At 43.2% G+C, this 20,527-nt stretch overlaps 1 protein-coding gene across 3 annotated transcripts in view; it reads left to right on the top strand.

Moving 5' to 3' along the window:
- The first annotated feature begins 6,818 nt into the window (after positions 1-6,818).
- shank3b (SH3 and multiple ankyrin repeat domains 3b) overlaps positions 6,819-20,527 on the top strand; it is a 52,637-nt gene continuing 38,928 nt past the window's right edge. For 2 of the 3 annotated variants that reach the window (XM_080757924.1, XM_080757926.1), the window contains exons 1-2: positions 6,819-6,903; positions 15,595-16,016. In XM_080757924.1, coding sequence (XP_080614050.1) covers positions 15,853-16,016 — 164 coding nt within the window. In that variant the 5' untranslated portion in view covers positions 6,819-6,903; positions 15,595-15,852. Of the gene's footprint in view, positions 6,904-15,086; positions 15,133-15,594; positions 16,017-20,527 lie in introns of those variants that run through there. The other variant, XM_080757925.1, reaches the window with a different exon arrangement.

Raw genomic sequence — 20,527 nt, 5'->3', positions numbered from 1 at the left:
CGATATCAAAATAAAACATATACATTTTTATAGCCCTATTATACAACAGACGAGCTGACAGCGCAGCGCGCTTGGGCTCGGCGACCCGGGTGTTGTATCGTCATCATTCATCATAGATCCCTCCCCGTCAGAATCTAATATCTAACATTAAATTGCAGCAGCATTCAGCAGTTCAGTTGGCACGGCGGCCATAGTAATTAGTAAATACTATATTATTTCTCACTGCAATAGTGACTATTAGAGAAATAATATAGTTAAATAGTAAATGCTTTACCTTAAACCCCAAATGTGCTCTTGCGCTCCGGGGTGGTTAATTCCCTCATCATGGCCTTTACTGTATATTCAACGTGTGTTACGTGTCCAGAATGTCATTATGTACGTGAGGGTAATAACGGTAGTCACCTGGCTCATGGCTGCTGCTGCTGTTGTTGTTTTTATTATTGTCCTCCTCCGACGACGACAACTCCACGACAATGCCCTCTTCAACGTTAGCAATCGTCCCCTGCTGAACACTGCTGCTGGTGCTCATGAAGGGTTCATGAACTAGACTTGATTTGGGCTTGGACCCACCAAAGAAATCACTCATTCTCTTCTGAGCCATGTTGACAACAACAACACACAGTCAGGCTGACCGGAGAAATTCAAATTTGTGCGCCCTGTGCGGTAAAGGTAACCGGAAATAGCGTCAGCAGCAGAGCAGAGACGATGATAAATATAAAAACAAACCAAAACAGTCACACATATTCATATTTTCGATTATTTTGCATATTTTCCTACATAATGCCTCATTTGCATATTTAACATGTAAAGTTTGTAATACAATAAATCATTGTCTTCGTGTAAGTACTCAATTGGGGAAGTTTCATGGTGATAATCTAATAATGGTTTTGCACACACAATTCATAATTAACGTTCCAATTTGGAGCCCTGGCTCATGGACTAAAAACCAAAAAGAACTGAACCGGTTCCCATTGGGAACCAACAACCAACCAGTGGAAAAGGGGCCATAGTGAATAATTAATTGATGTATTTTGATATTGACGACACGCTGATCATTAATGTTTGAGTTTCATTGGTGTTGTTTTGTTTTAAGGTGGCCCGGGATCTTATGGAGGCACTGGGAGTCACAGACTTTGCATTCAGCATTTGCCGCTGAATGCCTGCTGCTGAACGTACGCTCCAAGTGACAAATCAGCCCCACTAGTAACAGAACAGGGCTCTGAGAAAGACTGTGTTCATCAGTTCTATTAGTTCTACCCACTTTCGTTCAGTTGGGTGTAAGGAGCGTTTGTTTATTATTATTATTCTTTTCTGTCTACATTGTTGTATGTACAATGTACATGTATTGTACAGTATGTATAATGTACATATTGGTTTGTAATAAAACACGATAAAGCTTGAGAGCTTATTTCCATTCTGAGTGAGTGAGTGAGGGGGAAGGGGGTGCAAAGAGACTCATTACAGAAAAATATTATCTATAAATGCATTCATAAAATTTCCAATGTGGGCCTACAAAGACAAAGACAAAGTGACAGCAAGGGTGTATGGAACCTCACCTAATATGTGGTTATAATTGGGTCCAGCTATTTAGCCATCTCTGTGGAGAGCTTAAAATCATCATAATGTGGCATGAATTATAAGGAAAAACTGAATGTTAGTCGTGTTTGTTTCGTAGTATGACTTGTAATCAAGAAGTGCCTGTGTCTGGAGTTTTCAAACAAATATTTTCTATAGCCTATATAGACCCATTATGATTTATAATACGGTAATCAGACATCCATATGTTTTTTTATTGATTGATGTTATTGTGAAATGCATTATATACTGTCGTCTGAGACTTCCTCATGGGATTATATATATATGACACCGTTTCATACAGTTACAATTATTCAGATATAGGCCTACATTTATTTTTACACTGGTTACCGGCATTGCTGATCGCCTACAACATCATCATCATATATCATCATACTATAATAGGCTACTATATTATTTTATATTATATATACTATTATTAACTCTGTCCGAATGTGTCAGAAACACTGTTTTAGCTTCTCACTGCCTGCACCAATCACTCACTTTTCACACAGGCATTGACCATAATAATATGGAGGTCTTAACAAAGCCCTTTTTGGTTACCACATTAAAAATTAATAATTACTTTATTAGTGCATTTCCCATCTACTTACAGTACATGGGAAAACACGCAACCTCACACCTCCACCCCCTAGCGACACCTGCATCACATGCCACCGTTCTCACTGTTACCCCACTGGCATGCTTCCTCTAGCTACCGCCGCAACACAACAAACAGTGGCATATACAATTTTGCGCCGCCATGTACAGCCCAGGTAAACAATTCCAGGCCAGCTACTTTCGCAAAGCATGTGTGTGTACAGTGTCCGATACAACCACTGCGCGCGCGCGCGCGCGTGTGTGTGTGTGTGTGTGTGTGTGTGTGTGTGTGTGTGTGTGTGTGTGAGAGTGTGTGTGACTGTGTCACTGCAGTCACACCATAGCCTAAAGAAATCGTAGGTAGCAGACGTCTCCGCTCTACTCTGCGGAAAGTGGGCGGTCCTGAGAGGGGACGCACCCGGAAGCCTATTCAATGGCATGTAGTCTTCTATTTCTTGGTTGGTGAAGTGGGCGTGAGAGTGACAAGTGAGTGAGTGACAAGATGTTGACAAAGGCGCATTCTAGTGTAGGCTATATGCTGCTGCGTTGCTACAAGGCTGTGAAGTTATGACTCTCTAGTAGACTGGTTAACGTACGTGCCTTTGGAATTGGCAACCCGGGTTCGCCTCCCTGCCGAGGCTCGAGGCTACAATGGTTTTGTTTTCCGACGACTTGCGCGACGGCCAGTTTACATCTGATGCTCTCCGGAGTCAGATGTAAGCTGCCGACAAGCATAAAAATGAAGTGTGTCACCCGGCGGTGAGAAGGAGAAGGATATTTTTGATTTATTGATTTAAATATTTATTAACAGTTTGCCGAATTACAATACATTTCAAGCACAAACTCAATACAAATACTGTTAACTGTGAGTGAACGACCCAATTAAGCATTACACTTGTTTACAACAGGGTCCACATGGTTCAATTCATCAAAACATTTATAAATAGACACTTCTATATAGTTAAAGAACAGAACAGGAATTCATCATAAAACAGTGTTCCCTGACCGGGGATCGAACACGGGCCGCCGCGGTGAGAGCGCAGAATCCTAACCCCTACACCACGAAGAATAAGGTTATTGATGATGAGAAGGGCTGTGGAGGGTGAAGTGAACGCGCTATTTTATAAATATAAAGTTATTTTCAATGTCATCATGGATCAGGGTTACAGTAAATGACAATGTAATTCAGCCAGGGGTGCCATGGATGAAAAGATTACAGGGGTGATCTGAAGCAAACATGAGAACCACTGCTTTACATTTCTTCAGACGATTTTTCAATGTTTTGTTAACAATTTGGAGTGGACAGAATGTTACTTCGAGGTGCCCACTGCCCAGGGGGCGTTTGACTCCGTGAAAGAAGAAAACTACAAGTGAATACCCGCCCAGTGGATGGGCTGCGGCTGCATCTGTTCCATTGGCTAGTGCCTATCTCACTGCCGGGTGACACGCGCTTGTCGGCAGCTGTCTCTGCCGCAGAGGAGAGCGTCAGCTGTCGGCTGGCCGTTGCGCGCAAGTCGTCGGCGGACTGGAGCTTTTTCTCCATCCACCAGCTGTCTAAAAACCGCCGAGACGTCTGCGCCTACGATTTCTTTAGGCTCATGTCTGGCTGCAGCCTGTGTGAGACGCTTATTAACTTCACACCACTGGCACCGGCGTGAATACGCACTCCTCCTACATCTTCATATATCACGCAGGATCCACAGCTTATTTCTCACGTTGCCTTCCACCACTTCCGCCATCTACAGCCCAGGTAAACAATTGCAGCTACTTTCGCAACGTGTGTGTGTGTTTATTTTTTATTTATACGTTTACTTAACAGGGACAATACAAAAAACAATGTATCAATTTGTAAAAACATGAAACCGTTGCATTGTATATAGGGTTTGTACTAGCCGCAAGGCTAATTTGCAACCCCAGTCGTGTGTGTGTGTGTGTGTGCAACGCTATGGCTTACAATTACTGCACACAGTAACAAAACAAACACACAAACATATAATACAAGTTAAAATGAACGGCAATTAACAATATTTATGGGGAGGCAACATCTCAACGGGTAAGGACTATACAAATACAACAAATCAAAACTAAACATACTATAGCTAGCCTTAGCCCTGGTCCAATGCTTACAGCGAGTGTCGCTGTAAGCATTGGACCAGGGCTAAGCTAGCCTATGCCTTACTGGCTGTACATGGCTTTTTGATGAATTGAACATGGTGGACCCTGTTGTAAACAAGTGTAATACTTAATTGGTTCGTCCACTCACAGTTAACAGTCTTTGTATTGAGTTTGTGCTTGAAATGTACTGTAATTCTGCAAACTGTTAATACATATTTCAATCAATCAATCAATCAATCCCTCAGGTCCCAGGGTTTTTCTAGATAGTTATATACACACTTACATAATGCATGAACCAATCAAACATCTTTAGTTTTTTATTTTAAATTACACCAGCAGAGGGTACTCATGCAGCTTTATATATATATATATATATATATATATATATATATATATATATATATATATCTGTCTGTCAGTCTGTCCCTTCCCTAGCATAGAGCAAGACAGCTGCTCACCTAGAGCGCCTCCTCACAACGCCACAACGCACGGACAGCCTCACAGAACCTCGCAGCCCTGTCCTCCAACCGCAATCTGCCCCGCATTACACACGCCAAACATTCTAACAATGAATTACATTAATTTGCGTAAAAAACAACAACATAACTCCCCGCTAATCACGTGTCACCAGTGTCACCACTGAAATGCATGTTGGGACGGCAACAGATTAATATTGGCACACAGTTTTTGGGACGGACACAGATTAATATTGGGACACAGTTTTCCGTGCAACATCCCCTTTGCCGTCCCCACCACTGTGACCACACCTCCTCTGTGTCCGCACCTCCAGCCCCACGCTGTGAGAGACACACACACACACACAACATTCCATCCCCGTCCGCAACAACACAGAGACGGACAGTCACTTCTTCCTACCACCACCGAAAACTACAAAGCCATGCCAATGCACAAAAAAACATCCCTCGGCTATCTTACGCCACGCGCCAAACAACAACGCTTGGCTAAAACAACTGCCGTACAAGTTGGACCATCCATCGCGTTTCGATCGACAGCTACACATCACCACCAACGTCTGGACCCTGCAGCTGCTGCACAAAGCAAAGCAAAGCAAAGTTACTATATTTACCCAGGGTAACTGGACTAAGCTCAAGAACTTGTTTACAGCCAGGCCCTGCTCATAGAACATTTCATGGTAGGGGTTCAATGCCTTGCTCAAGGGCACTTCAACGGTGGTCATTTTAACGTGCCGGTTCGGGGATACGAATTAGCGACCTTCCGATATCAAGACCGCTCCGCAAACCGTTCGGCCACTGCTGCCACACTACACGCAACAGGACAATTCCCTCCCAATCAGTAATGTGATCTATTACATCGCATTACCCACACTGTACATCATTTGGTGTTCATAATATTCAGAACGGGTAAGGTCTAGTGTGTGTATATATATATATATATATATATACATAAATATATATATACGTTGTCATTTACTGCCCTAAACAAACATTAAAGTCCATAGACTTTAGACTATAGGCCTGGTGTAATTTCGGAAAAACCTTGAAAAGGTTTTTTTCACAATAATACCAATACATAAGAAGTAATTGTAAACATATCAAGAATAGACCTTTACTTTATTACTTGTGCGTATTGTTGTCGGCTGGACCAAAAGTGGTATGTATGTATGATGGGCATGGTGGTCATATTCTATAACTTGTAATTGGCTGTTGATGGTGATGTAATTAAGATAGGTTTCAGATTACATACATACATTACCCTTTACCCACCCGACATTGAAACAATGTGTTTTTCCAGACTTTTGGTGTCTTGGGATTGGCCAATGCAGCTACTCATTAGTGACAAAGGATGATCTGATTGGGTCACTGAACATCACATGACTCACTTACCTTTGCCCATTTCCCATCATGCATCACATGCCGCCAGTGCAGCCGATTGGCTAAAAAGCATTTGCTGTAACGTTACCATGACAACCAACCACTCCTCCACACCCACGCTCTCTCTCTCTCTCTCTCTCTCTCTCTCTCTCTCTCTCTCTCTCTCTCTCTCTCTCTCTCTCTCTCTCTCTCTGTGTGTGTCACTGGGAGGCAGAGAGTATCTGGCCCACGCACTGGAGTGGGAGACATCGCGTCAACACACACACACACACACACACACACACACACACACACACACACACACACACACACACACACACACTCTCTCTAACTCTCTGAACACTGTGTTTCTCCATTCCCCAGCAGTGTGTGGGCTGAACCAATACTCCACTCAGCAGCAAGCATCTCCCCTCCCCTCCTCTCCCTCTCTCTCTCTCTCTCTCTCTCCTCTCCTATTCCTTCCTCTGTCTCTACTTCTCTCTCTCCATCTGTGGTATCTAGGTTTGAGCTCTCTCTCTCTCTCTCTCTCTCTCTCTCTTCTCTCTCTCCTCTCCTATTCCTTCCTCTGTCTCTACTTCTCTCTCTCTCTCTCTCTCCATCTGTGGTATCCAGGTTTCTCTCTCTCTCTCTCTCCCTCTCTCTCTCTCTCTCTTTCTCTCAACCTATCTCCCTCATCTTCTGTACCCTACTTAAGTCTCCCTGTAGCTCCACTGTCTATCTATCCCTGTTCATCATGAAGAAGCAATCTGTCATCTACAGGGTGAGTCAAATAACATTGCGTAATATACAGTATATACAGTGTGTGTGTGTGTGTGTGTGTGTGTGTGTGTGTGTGTGTGTGTGTGAGAGAGAGAGAGAGAGAGACTTGCAGTACTGTCTAACTTAACAGTACAGACTGAATTTTATCACACTTTCTTCCTTTCTCCCTGTTAATCTCCCTGTGTATCTGAGGGTAAAATCATCATTAATTAGTCTCGGAGAATGTACAAATGTTATATTTGTACTTAAGTTACAAATGGCTAAATTATCAGTGCACTACATGTATGTGTGTGTGTGTGTGTGTGTGTGTGTGTGTGTGTGTGTGTGTGTGTGTGTGTGTGTGTGTGTGTGTGTGTGTGTGTGTGTGTGTGTGTGTGTGTGTGTGTGTGTGTGTGTGTGTGTGTGTGTGTGTGTGTGTGTGTGTGTGTGTCAGGGGGGTGTTACATAACAGCAGTAGTAGGCTGCCTGCATCTAAAAGACATAGTGGTAAGTCAAGTTGTTTAGTATAAGAAAATTGCTCCACATGTATACTGTATGCACTTGGTGTACTTTTGGAATCCTTATGGTGTCTGATCAATAGATTTCTATTTTACCAAACTGAAATATTGTCAGAAGGGGCCAGCTGTAGCACAGATCCAAAATGGTTGCTGGGATTTATTTATTTATTTAATTTTAGGGTGTAAATTGGGTAAAACCATATACAGTATATGATAATCCTTGTACAGCCTGGGTGTGAGATTAATTTCCTGGCACTTCTAAATGCCACCGGTGCCACCGGAACCGCAACTCTTTCCAGGGCATGAGCCCCCATTTTCTTTTGCGTTATCGCACACTGGCACAGGGTGCATGGTGGCACCTATCTCCACTTTCTACATTTGAGGGTTCTCTGAACCCGAATCCCTTTCATCCTGCCAGTGGCGATGGATGGGGCGGGGCCATCGCCCCAACCCTTCTAAACAGTGATTGCCTATCCTTGACCGGCATACCCATACATGTTGAACTGCTTTTCACACACCGGTAGAACCCTTCTCCACCTAAAAGTCAATTGATCCCCTATACTAGCTTGCCCCCAGAAATGCAAAGCCCCATAATAATAATAATGCATTGCATTTTATAGCGCTTTTCTATGCACAGAGTGCTTTACAAATGGTCCATTCATTCATACATTGGGAGGTGAAGCGACGAACATTTAACACCAGCATCCTCACTTCACACACCAATGGTGGCAACCACTGGGAGCAATTAGGGGTTCAGACTTCAGAGTCTTGCTCAAGGACACTTCGACACTAACTCTGGGAGAACCCAGGATCGAACTGGGAACCTTGCGGTTACCATCTGGCTGTTCTACCAGACACTCACACGCCCACTGCCGCCCCATGTGATTGGCATCCTCATGCGACCGACTTCCCACTTGCCCCATGTATGGGCATATCGGTGGTTCAAGTTTTCATCTTGCAACACTGGTTCTGCATAACAAAAGTGACCCACTAGACACTAGTATTCCATACCAAGCCAGTGAGACAGACCTGAAGCATACCAGAATGTCCAGGCACCCTTGAAAGCATAGTGATAACATATTATAGTGATATGATAATATATTATGTTTTAGCCGCTTGGCATCTGCCAGGCAGATTCAGGGATAGGATTTGGTCAAACGCTAGCATATTTGTATTTATCTACCCTCAAATGAAAGCTATTATAGCTTCAATTTTGAAAGCTTTCTAAATGTGTAATCAGTCACATTTAGCTGAAATGGCCATTCTTTCCTTAGTTTCCTATCATATCTCAAAGTGTAAAAATCACACCATATGATTTTCGAATATTGTCATATAATATCAGATTTTATCCAACTTTATACACATCATGGTAGGCATCTTGGATTGGTACTAAAAGGAGCCAATTTCAGCTTTGTAACATGTAGGCTGGTGACATCTTAATTCAATGAATGGGCTAAAACTGGGTGGAAACAGCTTCAGAGAACCAATGCAAAGACCAAGCGTTGTCCAAGTCCTTCAATTCATTTAGATTTCCCCAGACGTTATCAGTAGGCGGAGATCTCTGATCGTCTGGCTATGAGAGGCTAATTAGACTCCAAGCATTGTGGAAAATCCACGTGGAAAGAAATCCATCCAATGAATGGGCACATATATTACACCAAAACGTCTCAGTACACGTCAGTGACGTTCATATTATGAGCTACTTGGGTGTGTGTGTGAGCTACTTTGATAATTTATGTTTTCTTTGTCCGTTTGTCCCATGCTTTGTCCCATGATTTATCTAAATATTCTAAGTATAATACATATCTTATGTTAAAAAATCCATGCAAGTTGCTTAACCACTTCTTCTTTTCCACCTGTTAAATAACTTTTGATGTATAGCTCATGCCTCATGGTACAACAGACAATAGACTGTAGACTGACAATAGACAATAGACTGACAATAGACGTGTGCGTGCGTATGTTCGGCAGTGAAACGTGCCATCATCAAACCACTCTCGTGTGTGTGTTTGTGTGTGTGTGAGCGTGCGCGCGTGCGCCGTGCACGGCACACACACACACACACACACGCACACACACACACACACACACACACACACACACACACACACACACACACACACACACACACACACACACTTTTGTTTTCTATTGTCTGTTGTACCATGAGGCATGAGCTATACATCAAAAGTTATTTAACAGGTGTAAAAGAAGAAGTGGTTAAGCGACTTGCATGGACTTTTGAACATAAGCTATTCGCACTTGCAGAATATTTAGAGAAAGCATGGGACATAGCATGGGACAAATGGACAAACAAAACATAATATCAAAGTGTGTATATATTTCTGTTTTAGCCAAATATATTCTTTATTTTTGTGCAGTTTCTGTGGGGAAGTGAATGTGATATTGTTTATTAACAAGGCAATTCAAAACCAGACACAGGATCTAACAGTTTCAGAGATGATTTTAGATGAGCATGGAGAGCAAATACAGCCACCCCAATTGTACAAGTTATATTGTATTAACATACTCTACCATACACATTGGACCAAATAAAAATGTATTCACTAAACAATGTACATAATACTGCTTTATGACAAAGTGCAAAAGAAACACATAAAGTGTCATTTGAATACAATTAAGATCGTTATCTTAAGGTCCCACTTACACTGGCAGACAAATCTAGCCTGAATCAGATCTGTGCCACATCGAGGTTGAAATCCGATTGGTTTAAATGAGTCCAACATGTCACATGACTCATTTAAACAAATCAGATTCCAATCTGGATGTGGCTCAGATCTGATTCAGGCTAGATTTGGCTGCCTTAAGAGTTTAGAGAATAGAAAGTAACAAGCTATAATAAAACTGATGAAAATATGAGAATAAAACCCACTAAAAGGCAGTGTCAAACATAAGAGTTTTCAGCTTTGAGTTAAAAGAACCGAGAGTGGTTTGATGATGGCACGTTTCACTGCCGAACATAGCTGAGAGAAGAGAGATTGAGTTGACAATTTGTAGAGGATCTGAGTCCATGCAATTTGAATCTTTTTTTCAAAAAGCCTGTTGGCAGAATATCAAAGTTGCAGTAAGAGGCATTCAGATGTTGTTATGTCCTCTATGCTTTTTGAGCAGTGCCTCCGCTCCATTACCTAAAACCCTAACCACACCAGAAGGTGAATGCAACTCCTTGCAACATGCAACTACTTGCAACCATTATTCCCAATGGCAGTTGCAACTTGCAAGGAGTTACATTGGTTTGATTTGTTTTGTTGCAAGGAGTTGCAGCTGGTGTGCTTTGGGCCTAAGAGAGGGCGAGTGTGGAATGGAATAAAGCTTGAATAAATAGTTCACTAGAGTTTAATTTACCGCTGTAATTACCTCACAATTGTGTGCACAGAGATGGCACTATTGAAGAAAACAAGGGAATTGTTATGCTGATTCAGCCTATAATTATCAAGAACACAACGCAGCTCTTTAGTCCCTTTGTCCTGGGTTTGGTTAATATGGATGTTATAATCAGGGAAATATCAACTTCCCCTTCTTTCTAACCTCATTAAACTGAAGTTGGGACGCTTTGCTTCAAGAAGAAAAGCTGCACTGTTAACTTTGTCTAACCGAGATACCAAGAACCGAAACCAAATAATCAGAATCTTGTGTACTCGTATATCTTGCTGTCAGGTATAAACCTTGTATTCCCATATTTCTTCTAATAAATACATCATAATGATAGTGTTGTGCAAAAGTATAGAGATAATAGCAGATCTACAAGCTCACATCATGTTGCACATTAAAATAGGTAGTTAATGATTAATTTCACCTATAATAACATGCAAAACAACAAAATAGGGGGGGGGGGGGGGGGGGGGGGATCTTCACACTGGCCTGGGAACTCAGTTACCTTGCACCCCTGGAGCAGTAATAATGAATTGCATTTTTATAGCGCTTTTCCAAGTGCTCAAAGCGCTTTACAATGGTTCATTCATTCATACATTGGGTAGCAATACAACTATTGAATCTTGAATGTCATGAGTGCCATTGGCCTCGCAGCTTGGACCCAGCAGATATTATGTACAGCTTGCTGTGTTTTGTACGGATGTACTGTACGCTTTCTACCAGGCTGAGGAGACAGAGGATGAGTGTGTGGGGGTGGAGGTGGTGGGCGTCATACGTAGTGGTGATGATGGTGTGTCAGAGGAAGATTGTGACGCCGTCCTTGGGGCGGTTGGGGGTTGGCGGGGGAGTTGAAACTGTAATGATTTTGTTAAAGCTGACAGAGGACTTAACCAGTTAATGCCTGAGGCAGAGTTTTCTGAAGAAAAAAAAAAACGTGTGTTTGCTATATCAGTGGTTCTCAAACTTTGCATGTGAAGGACTGCCAACATTGTATTTGGCTGTGGACCCCCATGTCAACATATTTTGTTCCAGGGACCACCAGAAGCAAAGATTTGAGTTAAAATGTTTGCTTTATAGGGGCACGGTGGCACACGGTAGCCTCACAGATAGAAGGTCCTGGGTTCGATTCCCGCACGGGACGCTGTGGGCGCTGGGGGTGTGCTCTCTCCTCCGCGTCATCAGTGCCCATACCCTGGGTGGGGTTGGCAAAAGAGACTTTCTGTGTGAGTTTGCATGTGCACCCTAGTTTGCACCCTAACCCTAACCATGCAGTGCCCCTCCAGCCGGGGCACCTGATGGAGGGGAAAGGAACTGGTTGGAATATCGTGTTCCTTCCACACGCTACGTCCAACCGGGGAAACATCCTCCTCCGTCAGGTACAAAGCGGCGTGGACTCCTCATGCATAGAAGGAAGCATGAGGTCAGTCCGTTGCTCTCCCCAGGTTGACACTTGGCAGAGGAAGTGTAGTGCCCAGGATTACATTATAATTGACACTGTGTGAAAAAGCGGGTTGCAAATTTGTGGGATAAAAAAAGTGAAATCTACGTATAGGCCAACTGTATATTCAAAGGTTTTGCAAACATTTGCCGCACTATGAACTTGATCTGCTATTTTGTGAATAGCCAAATAAATCTAAAATTACACAGATGCTTTCCGATTTTAATGTTTTCATGCCAATATGGTGCGGGGGGATTACCAATGTTAGGGGTGGACACAGCGGGGAGTTTAATTGACAGTATCATGTGTAGTTGGCAGCTTTTTGTTGTGCTACAGTTTGTGTGTAGCTGTCAGAAAGCTGTGCCAAGAACACAAAGTAGCTAGGAAACATAAAACCAACCAACTGTCCATGCAACATGCAATCTGAATAACATTCTTTTAGCATTTTGTTAACCCTTTATTTATCCAAGGGAGGTTCACTGAGCATGCTGTTTTACACACACACACACACACACACACACACACACACACACACACACACACACACACACACACACCTCTGCATCTGTGGACAAGCAAACTAAATATAGCATGACATATGAACAAGTAGCCAGTGGCATGTATCCAAATAGACAACAGACAACATGATAAGAAGTGTTGGCGGGAGTTGGAGTCAGAAGTGCAGCGGAAAATGGGAAGCGTCATTGCAGTCCTGATGGTGGGCGGGTGGTTGGTGGGGTCATTCCACGGCCTGGGAGCCAGGAGGGAGAGGAGTCTATAGGCCAATATTTGGTAGGATAGCAATTAAAATCGTGCAATTAAAGTTAGATAATCAAACAGTGCTTTACTGGCTCTGTTAAAAGATATGCGAGCGCATATGTGCGAGATGATTTCATTTGTGACAATGACAAGCATGTTGTCTGCCTATTTGCAATGTTATAGGCTAAGTCAAGTACTTAATCATTCACTCATTTAAATAAGTGCTTGCCTTTAACAGTCATTCAGACTGTGATGTGTGATGCGAACATGACAGGCATGACTCTCCAAGTATCCACACGTTTGTTTGGTTCCAGTTCATGTCGTACAATCAGGACGTTTCGAGAATATTTACTGTAAGGGCGTGTTATTTAAATGACGGTCGGTTTCAGCAGTGACAAGACCAAGACAAGCAGCTCCGACCAAATTCACGCTATAGGATCAGCTGTATAGGATCACTTGACGTTGACGTGGCATTTTATCAAGCTCAAAATGAAGGCAGAATATACACTCCATTGACAAACGAGGCCCCTCTTGTAACATTGTCAGGTCGTCTTAGAGAAGGGAGGGATAGACGTCCTGTGTTTGCTGATCTTGACTGTGCGGGAAGGGGTGTAGGGTTGGTCCATATCCTGGAGGTGGTGGTGGGGGTGATCATGCCTTTGATTGCCTTGTAGGTCATCAGCCGTGTTTTGAATTGGATGCTGCATGCAGCGACCAGAAGCCAATGAAGAGAACACAGAAGTGGAGAGAAGTTTAGGGACCAGGGGGCCTCATTCATAAAAAAATTACCTGGATTTATGCCAGAATGTATAGTCTTAAGCGCATTTCCTGTGATATTATTATGCCTGACTTGCCAGAAAATACAATGGTACCACACGAGTGAGAGTTATTGTCGAGCGAAGTAACTCTGACAGGAGAGCAAGACGGTACACACACCCTGAGGCTATTATTTATTGATGATGTTCTAATACTTGTTACGGACTAGTATTTCTACATTGTGGAATGTATACTTTTACTTAAAACAATTAGAGCACTTTTTCCAGCACTGTTGTTGTCTGAGGTTATCCAGTGTCAGGTATGTTTCCTGTTCAAATCTGCTGCCAACCAATGAAACAAAGCTAACTTGACAACTGGGTGCGGATTCATATCCAATCCAATTCACTAGAGCACATTTAAAAGGACGTGTTGAACCAAAGAGTTGAACCAAAAAATACTAAAAGCAAAACAATACACAATAAACAGGGAGAAAGAACACATAGAGAACTTTTCCCAGGCAGAGTCATGGTGGCCGGAGCCATTGTTCAGTAATGTCCAAAATGAGTTCATAGCACAGCAAGACTCTCCATTTAACAACTGTGTATGACATGTACTTGTACAGACTGTTCTGTAGCATCTCTGGAGCAAAGCCACTCACAAGCATGCACACACACACACACACACACACACACACACACACACACACACACACACACACACACACACACACACACCAAATACTGTCTGTCTGTCTGTCTGTCTGTCTGTCTGTTTGCTGGCTCACAGGTTGGTCACATTAGTAGGCCTATACACTTTTAATACACTTTACTGTGAGGGGGTGTCAGACTGTGTGTGTGTGTGTGTGTGTGTGTGTGTGTGTGTGTGTGTGTGGAACACTCCTGTACATGCTCTGTCGCCGGTTACCATGGTAACGACCAGGAGAGCTGCACTTCAGGATATACACACACACACACACACACACACACACACACACACGCACGCACGCATGCACACACACACACACACACGCACGCATGCACACACACGTGTGTGTGTGCGAGTGCGTGCGTGTGTTATCAACGTTCTCCAGGTCTGGTTTTTCCTGTCAAACATCCGTCTCCACTACAACCCAGACAGGAAACAGGAAGTGCGAGTCACAGGAAGTAGTCCTAAGTCTTGGAGAAGATTCATGTACAGAGTTCTGCTTTTACCTCTCTCTCTGTGTGTGTGTGTGTGTGTGTGTGTGTGTGTGTGTGTGTGTGTGTGTGTGCACAGCACGCACATGCACGCATGTGTTCATGCATGTGCGCTGCAGTATGTGTGTGCGTGTGTGTGTGTGTGTGGGAGGGAGAATGCTTGATGGAAGCACAAAGACTCAAATGACTGTGTGAGTAACACAGGTGTGCGCACGCATTCATTTCAGACATTTGTGTTCGGTCATGAGAGATATAGAATTAGAGATAATTGTCCAGCCATGCTACAGTAGGCTATGCTCGCATTATCAGTTATTAACATATTTAATAGCATTTTTGTTCTGTTCATGTTCATCAGTGTTTTTTTTTCTCTCTGTCTCCTCTACTCCTTCAATCTCCCCTTCTCTCACCTCCTCATTTCTCACCTCCTGCCCCCTTCTCCAATGCTACTGCTTCAACATTGTTCCCTGCTATTAACTCCTCCTCTCTCCTCTATTCTCTCTCTTTCCTTCCCTCCCTGCCTCCCTCTCTCTTCATCTCCTCTCTCCCCTTCTCTCTCTCTCGATCTCTTCCTCTCCTCCCTCCCTCTCCCTCCCTCTCTCCCCCCTCCCTCCTCCACTTCCTTCCTCCCTCTCTCCCTCTCTTCCTCTCTACAGGATGGGCAGGACCTCTCCCACTAACAGATCAGTCTGAAACCAACTGCTTCATACTGCCCCAAGACTACCAGATAGTCCTACACAATATACTACACAGTACTACAGGAGGATAACCGCATGAATTAACTAAGAGTGCTACAAAAGGATAACTCTTTAAATAAATAAATAAGTACAATACGGGGAGTATTGCAGAAGGAACTCAACAGAAGTTATCCTACAGAAGTGCAACTGGGGTGCTACAGAGAGGACCTCAAGCAGATGCAGACTGGAATTTGGTCAACCGACAACGGAACACACACCAGTAGCGACAAATACACGCCAATAAAGGACAGTACAAATTATAGTAGAAACCAGACGACAGTCGAGAACTACAAAGCCAACAAGAGTCCATTGGGAAAATTTGATGGGACTCCAGACCACAGGTAAGCACTTCTACTCTATTAATATAAATAACTATTCTTTTGTGCTGCTGCTGTTGGCTTAGTGATACTGGACACAAAAAATAGTTTCATAGTTGAATGAAGGTTGCGCTATATGGTAGAAATAGGTCAACAATACAAATGACGCTAGTTTTCTGGATATTTGTTTTTTTAATGAGCCCCCAGACCCCCACCAAATGACCGGGACTACTTAATACACCAAAACCAGACCAGAACTCCTACTACAGGACTCAGGCAATCAATTAATTTGACCTTTGTAACCACTATATTAATGGCAAGTATTTAAGTCCAAACATGTGAATTATAATATTAACCCTTTAAGCCCTATCTTATGTTTTGAAATATGGCGCCATGAAAAAATAGCAGAAATAGCTATTTGCCTATAATGTCATGTCCAAAATAGAGAGGCCTATAAGTGGTTCTAAGGAAAGCCGCTTTACTTATCAGAACAACAACCCACCTCCCCCAGATCACTGGTGCAAGATATATCATGATAACAGATATAACAGAGACTTCGACAAAAACCATCTCATGTGTATGTCAACAACGTTTGTTACGTGAGTCATGTCTGTTATACACTAACACTATATCAGTGTATCACCCCATAATTAGGCCTATAATGACACTCCCATTCCTCCATTTTTGAGTGGTGCAACCACTCCATTAAGGAGCTTTGTGTGTCCGTCCCTGGCTGGCTGGCTGGGTCTGTCAGAGCACGAAAATTGCGTTTGGTTGGTTTTCACAACCAAGTGTCACTGTTGCGCAGCCTAACTTTTTTTCAATAAAGTATAATACAGTGCTTATAGACCGGTGGTTCCCAAAGTGGGGTCCGGGGACCCCCAGGGGTCCTTGAGGGAGTTCCAGGGGGTCCCCATCTAAACTGATAGTTAGGAACCAAATGGACCCACTCTCAGAGTTAAATTAACATTGATTTTACAATATAAATTGGGGTCCCTGGCAAATGGGGGTCTGTGGGCTAATAAATGTCGATTTAGGGGTCCTTGACATGAAAACGTTTGGGAACCACTGTTATAGACGACATCTTATAGACAAATTAACATTTTAGACCTCAACCCATATGAAAAGGACTTAATATAGCCTACACTGCAATCCAGCAGATTAACCACATTAACCCTACAGTAAAATCCTTATTCTTGGCATGAAATCTGATCTACAAGCTCACAGCTTGTAGGACTCTTTTTGCTATTTGACATACAGCAAAGTATATAGGGGTTAAGTGTTAAGTGGCTATAAACTAAAGCCCCATGCTTGGACTAATAGAAATGCTGCGAGTTTTGGTAGACCCTCAGTGTGGCCCTAATAATCCTTTGGTATGAGTGATGATTCAGGATGATTCAAGTGTTTCTCTGTGATCAAGCAGTGGCCCCAAAGAACAACATATGACACATCAAAGGCTGTATCATAATCCAAAGTTCAGAAAGCTTATTGCACACTCATAGGGAATAAACATGGGTTCCATTTTCTTCCATGCTAAACCCCTTATCCCTGAACTACTTTGCCTTTTTTCCTATTTGAAAAACCTTTTTGAATAGTTAAAATAGCCAATATACAACGTGTCGATGTAGATATTAACTATTCAAAAATGTTTTGCAAAATAGTAAAAAAAAAAAAAAAAAAAGGGCTAAGTAGTTTAGGGATAAGAGGTTTAGCGTGGACAAAAATAGGGCCTAGACTGTGTTGGACATGACCAGAGGATGTGAAAAAGAACATAATGGGACAACAAAATAATAATAATGTATTAGAAGCATCTCTTGTCAATGAGGTGCCGGTAGAAGGCCATAAGGCTTAGTCTACGTCAGACCCGAGAGTGAGTGATAAATGTCAGACCTGAGAAATATCATAACACTTGGGCTAATATCAAGAGGGAGAGGGAGAGGATTACATGCCAGAACAGATATAAATCCATAAGTATTCACACTTCATCATATTATTGCTGTCGGGCAGAAACCTTGTATCTCCATAATTTCAACATTTTATGCTTATTTTTTGTGTCTATTGTTTATAAATTAATTCAACACTGTCACGTGGGCTTGTAGATTTTTGAGGGGCGCTAGTCCCTCCTATGCCCAGCTTTGTGTTTTTGTGTGTACCACAGCGTCAAGACGCGTCAAGAAAGCACCTAGGCCAGGTTTTTGAATTTTGAATTCAATCAAATACATAAAAATCAGACCTGTCTGAAGTGATTGGTGCAACAGTGACACTTGGTGGTCAACAAATGCTATTGCGAAATGGAGTTTTAGTGTAACAGTACAGATACTGTTACACTCAAACTCAGCTTCCCAGTGTGAAGCTCAACAGCGCCACTTTGTCACCTGTTGGTACTCTAAACATATGGACATACAGACCTAGGGACGGACGGACATTGCTGGTCATTGGAGTGGCTGCACCACTCAAAAATAGTCATCATGAATCATACGTAAGCTAGGAACCTAACAGTGGAATATCTATCTACTGAAACTATAAGTGTATACACTATAGTTTTATGTCTACATAAAGTTATATTTAAAGTTGAGCCTATGTAGGAGGTCGAGGCTAAGGCAAGTACTACGGCAAGTGCTATGGGCTAAGATGGAGTCTGAAGAAATGGGTTTATAGACTACGGCGGAAGATTGGGAGTGAGTCTGCAGTTCTGATTGCAATGGCAAGTGCATTCCATATAGTTTTGGAGCCAGAAGGGAGAAGAGTTTGGGACGCGTGGAGCGTTGTCCCGGCGTTTTTAGCGAAGGTACTTCCAGCTTCCCTGCGTCGGCTCATTTTTCAGGTGAATTCAAATCCTGGAAGGTCAGCGAGCGGGGCGGGGCTTCACTCAGTAGAGCCAGTTGAAGCCCTATAAGCATACCCTACTTTATCATCAATTTTAAAATAAAATGGACGATAGCTTACAAAAACACATATCATGGTTATTCACTGTAAAAACGAACTAGCATTCATGATAATAATTACTAAGGTAATACAACCAGTGAGACGCCTGAGGGCGAGAAGCGACCTCGCCCTAAAGGGCAAGGTTGCGTGCGCCTGGGTGACAGCAGACTGCTGGGTGAGCGCTGGCTCTTTGACATGGAGGGTCAGATCAACATATGGAATGAATTCTGTACTGGCCATATATGGAGCGTGTCTTGAGTTTACAGGGTTTGATGAGGTCAGATCAACATATGGAATGTCAGAACAGGTCAGCTCCATATATAGATATCTAAGGGTGGCAGCGGGACAGTGTCTTGAGTGTACAGGGTTTGATGAGGGCCCAGGTAGGGCCGGGCCTTAATTGTCAGGCCCGTTGAGAACTAGTTTTCGCCGAGGCTGCACTAATAACTTTGGGGCAGGCCCGTCTAGAGTTTAAATGGACAGGTATCAGTCAAAAGGGAGACATCCAAGAGGAAGGATGGATGGGGAAGGATCAACATATGGAATGTCAGAACAGGTCAGCTCCATATATGGAGATCCAAGGGTTTGAGGTTTAAGGTCAGATGAGTTGCTGTCCAATATTGATGACATCAGGGATCTCCATATGTGGGCTTAATATTGATGGCATGACCATATATGGGGCGTGACCAACTGACGAGAAATGCACGATTGCATAGTTAACTGCGACCTGCGGTCAAGTGTTTACATTGTAAATCCCCATTGTAATCAATGGAGTGGTCATTAATCTGCAGCCACCAGAGGGGGGGATAGTGACACCCGCTAGGCCATTAACGGGAACTGCAGGGAATTCAGCACTTCCTTATTGGCTTAATTTAAAAAGAGGTATGCTTGGATTGCTTGCCGCCTGGTTACTATACTTTACTTACGCCTATTACCCCTTCTGGGGTTTAGGCCGTCGACAAGAGTTCGCCAAGCATCCCGGTCCTCAGCCAACACTTCCAGCTGTCCCCAAGTGTGGCCCATAGCTTTTGCATCTGCCTCCAAGTCTCTGCGCCAGGTGTTCCGTGGCCGACCTCTCTTTCTTTTCCCTTGGGGATTCCACTTGAGGGACTGCCTTGTGGTGTTTGAGGCTGGTTTTCGGAGAGTATGGCCTATCCATCTCCAGCGCCTTTTGAGGATCTCTTCCTCTGAGGGCATTTGGTTGGTGCGTTGCCACAGCTCCTTGTTGCTGATGGTGTTTGGCCAGCGGATCTGGAGGATTCGTCGCAGACAGGTGTTGATGAATGTTTGGATTTTGTTTGTGGTATTAACTGTTGTCCTCCATGTCTCTGCACCGTAGAGTAGGACTGATATGGTTACTATACACCCGTGTATATAGCCAGATACACAGAGGGATGAAGGTATGGTTTAGCAGGTATAGATTTTAATGGGACCACTGGAAACGTTTCTGCTGGGTTGCCATGGCAACACCACATTATGTAGAACAGGGAGCTTTTTTAACACACGCACGCACACACACACACACACACACACACACACACACACACACACACACACACACACACACACTGAATGGCTGTCTCAGGAAACCCTGCTATTGCAGTTTCTAT

This window comes from Protomyctophum bolini (assembly GCF_963924005.1).
Source record: "Protomyctophum bolini genome assembly, chromosome: 23".
Lineage (NCBI taxonomy): Eukaryota > Metazoa > Chordata > Actinopteri > Myctophiformes > Myctophidae > Protomyctophum > Protomyctophum bolini.
The sequence above is the reverse complement of the archived record's forward strand: the minus strand, read 5'-3'. Positions and strand labels throughout refer to the sequence as shown.